Source organism: Mya arenaria, chromosome 3 (genome assembly GCF_026914265.1).
Source record: "Mya arenaria isolate MELC-2E11 chromosome 3, ASM2691426v1".
In the NCBI taxonomy this organism is placed as follows: Eukaryota; Metazoa; Mollusca; class Bivalvia; order Myida; family Myidae; genus Mya; species Mya arenaria.
The window spans coordinates 12,921,733-12,930,412 of record NC_069124.1 but is presented as its reverse complement, the minus strand read 5'-3'; the positions used below and the strand labels follow the sequence as shown (position 1 = coordinate 12,930,412).

Below are 8,680 nucleotides of genomic sequence, written 5' to 3'. Positions count from 1 at the left end.
CGGAGGCGGTGGTGACATTTTTGAGGTCGGAAGAATTGACGAAATGGATACCGATAGTGACAACAATGATCATATTGAATACGTCAACGAGGAGGTTGCTGGGAATATTCTATTTATATATGCAACGGGTTGAGAAAAACTATCGAAATAAAACATTTTCTTTTTTCATTTCTTTTCTGTTTTCGTTTTCGTCGTTGTCGTGGCATTTTATAATTAGAATACACACTCGGAACACCTCGGCCAATTTTTGTCGAAAACAACCTCGGATGTATGCCTGTAAGTCAGTAGAAGTAGTTTTGTTTTTGTTGATCTTAGTTAGCCAGTGAAGTGTATTATTGCAAACATAATTAAGTTTCGAAAGAGTTAAGTCATTAAGTTTAACTGCTAATTTAAATTACTACACGATCTACTCTCAGCGGACGTAAAGTGTACCCATATCTGATTTTTTAAACGTCCATCATATTATATCCGAGGGTATTTTCGATAGAAATGGCCGAGAAGCTCCGAATGGAGAATATAAGCACTCTTCCATTTTCCTCAGCTGACCGTCATGGGGCATAACTCTACAAATCTGACGATCTACAGAAATTAGAGCGAGCTAAAAAAATAACTCTAACATGTACTTAAAGTGCACGAGCGATGCACGTTGACACAAACAAAATCATCAACATACGTTCGCTGGTCTGGTCATAGAGTAACCAGGCATGAAGTAATAGTTTATATTATCGACTGTAATGGATTGCAAGATTTACGGTCAATTAATTGACTGTAATCGATTAAATTTTGCAAAATCGATTAGGTCTCGAATACATTGTACAGTCAGTATGAAATAAGATTTAAGTATTATTTTCCATCACTTATCAAGAATTCAGGAAATGTACCGCTAATGAAAATTGAGCACAATGCAGTCCCATTTCTTGATTCCATGCAAATCGATTAAGAGCGCATTTGTCACACAAGAAAGGATGATTTTAGTGAATGTGTATATTGTACACACACTGCTGAGGGGTCACATGGTTCGCTGAAAACATGGTACATAATCGACTTAAGAACTGAGATTATATTTCAATCGCTGCAACATGATGTCCGATAACGTATCTTTTCAGTTTGTGCTGGCGTGGTCATATGATACACATACTTGACAATAAAAGCGTGTACTAGTTTTTATAAGATCTAGAGAGATCATTAATACATTTATGTATACACGCAATTGCCTTCTATACCTTCTATGCATTAACTATTTGTATATGAAGATTTAAGGTAAAAACTTACCGGAAAACCCACATACACAACGCAAAATACTGCAAGTGTTGGATAGACTGTATACGTGATACCGGAATAAAGATGAAAAATGTGCTTTTGCTGCTGCTGGTGCAGCTAACCAGGGATATTTCGGGACTGGACAACGGATTGGCCCTGACTCCCCCCATGGGGTGGCTGACCTGGGAACGTTTCCGGTGTAACACGGATTGCGTCAACCGACCGGACGACTGCATTAGGTATATTTCGGATATTTGATCATACATTCAACCAAGGCGTATTTGTTTTTAAAAGCTCATGTTTGATTCATATCTAGCAATATGTGACACGATCAATATATACACATAAAGAACTTTGTTTAGGACATATACAGTTCCAGTTTTAATAGGAGAAATCAGCTTTATTATACGTTCGCCGAGCTTCGTTCGACATATGTAATACGCTTTCATATTGAAAGCGATTTGCTTTTTTAGAGCGCCCTTCTTTCTCTTAGGTCAAAATTGAATATGTTTTAACTGAAACTTTGCGCTCGAAATATTTTCTGGAAGGCTCTAGATAGAAGATCGAGTGCTCAATGTAGAACTATGTGTAGAGCGCCGGGAAATGCCGTAATTCGATTGAAATTTTCTCCGTAGTGAGACGTTAATCAAGGTAATGGCGGACCACCTGGCGGCGGACGGCTATCTGGCCGCCGGGTATCAGTACATCATCATCGATGACTGCTGGCTTGCACCGGACAGGGACGCACACGGCCGACTCCAGCCAGATCCGGTCAGGTTTCCTTCCGGCATCGCCGCTCTGGTTGAATACGTATGTACGTTCGTTCGCTACTTCAAAATACATTTTGATCGCCTTTCGCAGCATAGATTTGCATATACAAGAACGAAACTTAAAGAAAAGTATTTATATATATATATATATATATATATATAAATATATATATATATATATATATATATATATATATATATATATATATATATATATATATATATATATATATATATATGGCTGTAAGTGAACACCCACATGTAACCGAGGAGGAAGAGGGTGCGTTGTCTAGCTCAATCACTGTCCGGTTATCCATTTCTTTTAAGAGATTTTGATGAAGGAAGTCCATTTACTATACTATATTATATATATTCAGTAATTTTATCAATTCTGACGTAAACTACGTAAATTGTATTTGATAAACTTGTTAAAGAAGTTCCATTACACTATTCATGTTTTATGTCAAGTATTTAATCATGCTTAGTTTGTGGTATTATAAACTTTTAAGGTTCATGAACAAGGCCTTAAGTTCGGTATATACGAGGATTTCGGAGTGCGCACGTGCGCTGGGTTTCCGGGAAGTGAGTTCTACATGGAGACGGACGCGCAGACGTTCGCAGAGTGGGGCGTGGACTACGTCAAGTTCGACGGTTGTAACTCCAACCCACAGGACATGGACCTGGGGTACGAAGCGTTCGGTTTGTTCCTGAACAAGACTGGGCGCCCCATGGTGTACTCGTGCGAGTGGCCAATGTACCAGCAGTTCGCCGGATTTAAAGTAACCTCACAATCTTTAAAGTAACCTCACAATCAGATTCTAATTTACACAAATCTCTATGACAAAGTATTATATTCATATTGTCTATACAATGATCTTCTTTGATGTACTAATAATAAATAACGTAATTTTAATTGCTAGGATATGATATAATATAATACAACAAAATTCTTGTGTCCAAAGCAAAATATAAATAATAACATACAAAGCTAAGTGTTGAAAATGATTTTGATCTGGAACAATTAAGAACGGCATTTAATTGTATATAGCCGGATTACGCGGCCATCCAGCGCACATGTAACATGTGGCGAGTTCACGGGGATATCAGTGACTCTTGGACCAGCGTGTCCAGCATAATCTCCTACTACGGGAAGGACTACAACAACATGTCCCTGTATGCCAAGCCGGGCGCATGGAACGATCCGGACATGGTGGGAATTATATACATGTATAAGGAAATAATGAAATAATCACACTACCTATCGTCGACATTTATATCGGGGCCCATAGAGGCCATCTGATCAACGAGTGTACGACAAAATATTATAAGATCAAGAATTTTAGTTTAATATTATGTCCATGTTATCAATTAAATTGAACAAAATAAAAAAACACATTCCAAAACCTGACTTATAAAGCTCGTTTCTGAAAAGAAAGCACGCTTCATAGAACTATTTATTTGAAAAAAAATGATCGTACGATACGTACGTTGATAACATGGCCCCATTTTCATGTACATGTACCGTGTTACCAATAAACATGCATGCAAAAGACTAGCTGTTAGTATTCCTGTTTTATTGGTTGGCGGTGAACACACAGCTGGACAAATGGTTTTCCCGAGAGCACTTCCATGATCTCCCATATCCAAGACTACATTCTTAACATCGTTATTTCACAACTTTATAAGTTAAATTTAACACTCATCAATAACCTGTTTCAGTTGGTTGTCGGTAATTTTGGGCTTAGTTACGAGCAGGCCCGAGTGCAGATGGCGATGTGGGCGATCATGGCGGCGCCGATGCTCATGTCCACGGACCTGCGTTCCATAACCGCCCAGGACCACCTCCTCCTCACTAACCTCAACGTGATAGCCATCAACCAGGATCCACTGGGTATCCAGGGGAGACGTATTTTACAGGTAGGTATCAGGCATTCGGATGATAGCATGTAACATTCACGAGCAGGACCCTTGGACTTGAAAACGTCGTATATACGATTAGTTACTTAATTAGTGCGTGTATACCACGTGATAAATCGCGTCATAAATGCTACGTCAGAAGACAATATTTTGCTTCGAATGAAGAATTAAAACAAAGATAACTTTCTTTACTATTTTAAATGAAACATAGCGCAGTCTAGCCCGCTTACGGAGCCCCGCCTTCGGTCTTTTACCAGAGTTTGATTGAGAGTGTAGTTTCTTCTAACACTTCGACAAACCTTTTCACAATACGACCGTCTGACGGATTACTGTCAAAACATTATTTTGGAAACAAGTTTGTCGAAGTGTTTGATGAAATTAATTACCTTATCAAACTCCGGTAATAAAACGAAGGCATGGCTCTTTTAGTGGCATAAACTACCCTTTGTTTCATTTAAGATGGTGTAGTAAAAGAAGTTATCTTTGATATAAGTCTTCTTTTTAAGCAAAATGTTGCCTTCTAGCGTAGCATATATCACGTAATTTATCACGTAGTATTCACACACTGTTTATAAAGAACCATGAACTGACCGAAGACGCCGCGCGCACTGAGGATCATTGACACGGTTTGGCGTGTGTTTTTATAGTGAATCACCAAAATATTTTCCTAGTATTTAATAATATTTAGCACGTCACCTTAATTCAGTAGGGGTACCACTAGATGTTTGTCACGTTTTGCATTTTAACGTGTCCATCGCCTGTATAGTAATTATGTAATGTAGAAAGATATGTTTCCGGAATAACTTACTCTGCATGACATGTATTATTTATGTACAAACTTCCTCAACAGTATTCTACAATTTCATTTTGGACATATATTGAACAAAATGTTTCTGATTGTTTTCGAACTTAACAGGAAGTTACAATCTGGTTACACTCAACTAAAAACAAAAAAAGTTTGTGGTGATTTTTTTCCCATTGAATAGAATATATTATAAAAATGGAAACTATAAATATATACTTCCGCTTAAGTTATATTTACAGCTGGGTAATAAATGCAAATCACGTGACAATTTCCTATTGTTGTTTTCTTTTATTCAGATTAATGGCACTAATGTAGAGGTGTGGTCCCGCCCCATCAGTCCAGTTGGCAGCTTCGCCATCGCCTTCCTTCAGCTGGCCAACCACGGGGACCCGACCCCCGTGTCCGTCACTGGCCGCGACATCGGCCTCACTGCTTCCGGTTATATGTTCATGGACGGATTTAATAATCAGCCGATGGGAACTTACGGCCCTGACTCCCCAGTGAAAGTTGTTGTGAATCCGAACGGTGTTGTGCTGTTCAGAGCTAAGCCTATCTAAGCATGGGTTTAGTACTGTATTTAAATTGTTCTTAAATGTATTAAATAAAAGCTATGTAATAATTCATATTCAATATGATTTATTATGGTGGTACTAAAAACCTGAATAATTTCAAAAAATAAATATCACCGTAAAACCGTGTTTAAAGTTTTTGAGAGTCAAGGCGCTGGTTTCAAATGTCTATATTTTATTAATTGAACAAGTACACCAAGTAAGTTGATAATAATGACAGGGAAATGGATCAAGTTATCAAATGTGTCATCTCCTGAGTAACATTGAGTAACAATACACGTACACTCATTCGTATAATGGGTAATTAGCCATGGCAACATGAATTTATGAATTATAAAATATTACTTATAAATACATGTTAAAGTTTATGCGTTTCAGACACACAGCATGCATGTGATGCCCATTCAAGTACGCCCTATATCTTCACCTAGGTATTGTTCTTGATTACAATGCTGTGCCTGAACATTGTCGGGGGAAATTAATTCAAGTCACATATACTTATATACATATTTACGTATTACATTAGAACACACTATTGCAAGACAATGGAGTTATAGATGTATCATCAAAGTAATATCCAGTGTGTGTATACCACGTGATAAATTGCGTCATAAATGCTACGTCGTAAGGCAACATTTTGCTTCGAAAGAAGACTTTAAACAAAGATAACGTCACTGTTTCTTCACCATTTTAAATGAAACATAGCGCAGTCTACGCCGCTTACAGAGCCCCGCCTTCGGTCTTTTACCAGAGTTTGATTGAGAGTTTAGTTTCTTTAAACACTTCGACAAACCTTTTCACAATACGGCCCTCTGACGGAGCACTGCCAAAACATTATTTTGGAATCAGGTTTGTCAAAGTGTTTGATGAAACTAATCACCTTAACAAACTCCAGTAATAAAACGAAGGCGGGGCTCTTTAAGCGACATAGACTGCCCTTTGTTTTATTTAAATTGGTGTTGTAAAACAAAAGTTATCTTTGTTTTAAGTGTTCATTTTAAGCAAAATGTTGCCTTCCGACGTAGCATATATGACGTAATTTATCACGTGGTATACACACACTGATATCGGAAACGATCGATTTATTGACAAGAGGCTACAAAGCTTGTTCTTTCATTTTCCCGTCTTGACCATGTGTGCCGGTAGATCCACTAATTCGATTGTGATCCTGAAAAAAACACACACATGCATTGTATGTTTTATCTACAGGTTTACAAAATGTGTTCTAGCCCTATGTACCACGTTTATGCGTTTCCATATGAAAAGAATTCTTGCAACACCTTTAATGAACAGACCTCCTGAGCCAACCCCAACAACCGTTTCGGAATATTTACAAATCCCTGATCATATTACAACCGCACACTTTTATTTTATACACATGATCAACTAATCTGTCTGCAAAAAAATGTAAAGACGGGATCCGTTTTTAAGGATCGTAACTTCAATAATATTACGTTAAGGTCACAAATGGCAAGACAATTTCCCCCCAACGATGTGTTCATTTTAAAACTGGCTTAAAGCTGCACTCTCACAAATTTAACGTTTTGAGAACTTTTTTTTATTTTTTTTTTGTCTTGGAACGAGCCAATTTTCGCGAAAATCCATGGGAACTAGTGATAGAAGACTGCTGACAAAAAATTAGATCGCAGAATTTCATATATAAGTCCAAAAAATCATGTTTTATGCATTTTTCTTAAACCGTTAGTAATGGTTTAAGCCATAAAACATTAATTTTCGAAAGGAAATATGCAAATCTGTGCTCTGATCTTTTGTCAGCATTCTTTTATCATTGGTTTGCAGATATTTACGCAAAAAGTTCATCTTTCCAAGGAAAAAAAAGAAAAAAAGTTGTAAAAACGTAAAATCTGTGAGAGTGCAGCTTAAAGTTCACTCAATTATGTAGCAAAATAACAAATTTATAACATAAAGATAATTTCAGTTTACGACTTAATTCGACAAAGAAAAAAATCCACTAAGATCTTTATTAAAACTGACCGCTGTATCTTAGGTCTTTAAAAACACTCACCTTTTGGCGTCGAGCCCGGAGGCGGTGGTGAGGACTTCCATGATGGGTGGGAAGTACGCTGGGTTCCGGCTCTCGTCAAACACATCGATAGAGCGGATCTGGCAAATAATTCCCTTATTCTCGGAACCTTGAAACATCATCCGGGTCCCTGGGAACACCAGCACCGAGATTCGCTGTAAGGGAACATGTACATGAGCACAAATCCAACACTATCAACGTACACACTATTCAAACACACTACCTCTGGGACGACCCTCACGTCTCATTTAATGATGTAAGGTCCGTGACATTAACTATTAAATTGTCAAGAACAGCTTAATAATCCTTCTGCGATCATTTGCATTCCTTGTCCAATATCAACGGGCTTAAGGTTTTGACCATTCACTGTGCTCGTTTTCCAGTCGAATAGGATTCAGATGCATGTACTATATTCGTTCCATTTATCTCGCATTTCAGCCATATTTGTATACCAGAAAAAATAACAGCCGTTCCAGTTTAAGACCCTGTTGAATGACATTAACAGGTACTCACTTACACGTGGAAATTCGAAACATCAATGGCTCGAGTAAACTCACTGAACTGTTATTAAATCAAACGAATACGAGTAACCCAGATCAATACCGACTTTCAGGTCTTTTTGTGGCGTACAATATTTAATTTAGGTGTAAATTTCTTTAAAGCCTATCTAAGGACTAGAATGATTCATATCAGCTTTATATAATACATAATCGAACAACCTAATTAGCATAAAACTAAAACAAACTGACTTCTCTTGGTTTGCCGAGCGTTTTAGACACACAGACTGTCAACTGTTCCTCTAGAGTATCCGCCAGCTCCTCACTTTTCAGGTTTGTATATATGTAACATAAAGGCATCTTTAATTCCTTCCCGTTTCTGTATTAAACCACAAATACGAAAGACAACAAGTAGATGTGGCTTTAACCTTCGACTTTGTAATCTACTTTCTCTTTGCAGATAAGACATTTTGCGCTATAAATAGATTATGAATAGTTCGACCTTGCACGGATGACATTGACCCGCCATAGCATTACGAATAGTTACGGAAATAGACGATTGAGAAACCGATCACATGTAGACAATTTAAAAACAGAATAGTTCACTTATAGTTACAATGATAATCAATTTGTAGTATTTACAGTTCCCTTCATTACTTTGTCTTATTACCAGTGGGCCAATTTATTATAATCATTTATTAATGAACGTCTATAACCTGCAGTGGACTACATTCTTATAAATATTCCCTTATTTACTTGATGTCTTATAACCCGTGGACCATTTTATAATAAACATTCTCTTTATCGATTAATGACTT

At 37.4% G+C, this 8,680-nt stretch overlaps 2 protein-coding genes across 7 annotated transcripts; one reads left to right on the top strand and one right to left on the bottom strand.

Annotated features, from left to right (window-relative positions):
• On the top strand, window positions 1–5,373 carry LOC128227597 (alpha-N-acetylgalactosaminidase-like). 5 transcript variants are annotated; one of them, XM_052938284.1, is made up of 7 exons: window positions 1–128; window positions 1,107–1,499; window positions 1,896–2,070; window positions 2,540–2,809; window positions 3,079–3,240; window positions 3,750–3,947; window positions 5,049–5,373. In XM_052938284.1, exons 2-7 carry the CDS (start codon window positions 1,345–1,347, stop codon window positions 5,307–5,309), a joined length of 1,221 nt encoding a protein of 406 aa, XP_052794244.1. In that variant the 5' UTR covers window positions 1–128; window positions 1,107–1,344; the 3' UTR covers window positions 5,310–5,373. The 5 variants fall into 5 exon arrangements, with proteins under 5 accessions (XP_052794244.1, XP_052794246.1, XP_052794243.1 ...); XM_052938286.1 differs by having other exon boundaries at window positions 5–276; window positions 1,254–1,499; XM_052938283.1 differs by having other exon boundaries at window positions 5–276.
• Window positions 5,374–5,500: 127 nt separating this feature from the next.
• On the bottom strand, window positions 5,501–8,308 carry LOC128227598 (MIF-like protein mif-2). Of its 2 annotated transcripts, XM_052938288.1 has the most exons (4): window positions 8,115–8,308; window positions 7,348–7,520; window positions 6,394–6,489; window positions 5,501–5,901 (listed from the first exon to the last, which is right to left on the bottom strand). In XM_052938288.1, exons 1-3 carry the CDS (start codon window positions 8,220–8,222, stop codon window positions 6,435–6,437), a joined length of 336 nt encoding a protein of 111 aa, XP_052794248.1. In that variant the 5' UTR covers window positions 8,223–8,308; the 3' UTR covers window positions 5,501–5,901; window positions 6,394–6,434. The 2 variants fall into 2 exon arrangements, with proteins under 2 accessions (XP_052794248.1, XP_052794247.1); XM_052938287.1 differs by having other exon boundaries at window positions 5,548–6,489.
• Between the last annotated feature and the right edge of the window lie 372 nt (window positions 8,309–8,680).

What these genes read in the sequence shown, in the direction of transcription:
- LOC128227598 (XM_052938288.1), bottom strand. Translation starts at nt 8,222, where the DNA reads ATGCCTTTATGTTACATATATACAAACCTGAAAAGTGAGGAGCTGGCG. An exon ending in CGCTCGGCAAACCAAGAGAA is followed by an intron (nt 7,521 to 8,114) that starts GTCAGTTTGTTT and finishes GTTCCCTTACAG; the next exon opens with CGAATCTCGGTGCTGGTGTT. An exon ending in TCCGGGCTCGACGCCAAAAG is followed by an intron (nt 6,490 to 7,347) that starts GTGAGTGTTTTT and finishes TGTTTTTTTCAG; the next exon opens with GATCACAATCGAATTAGTGG.
- LOC128227597 (XM_052938281.1), top strand. Translation starts at nt 66, where the DNA reads ATGATCATATTGAATACGTCAACGAGGAG. An exon ending in TCGCCGCTCTGGTTGAATAC is followed by an intron (nt 2,071 to 2,539) that starts GTATGTACGTTC and finishes TAAACTTTTAAG; the next exon opens with GTTCATGAACAAGGCCTTAA. An exon ending in CATGGAACGATCCGGACATG is followed by an intron (nt 3,241 to 3,749) that starts GTGGGAATTATA and finishes AACCTGTTTCAG; the next exon opens with TTGGTTGTCGGTAATTTTGG.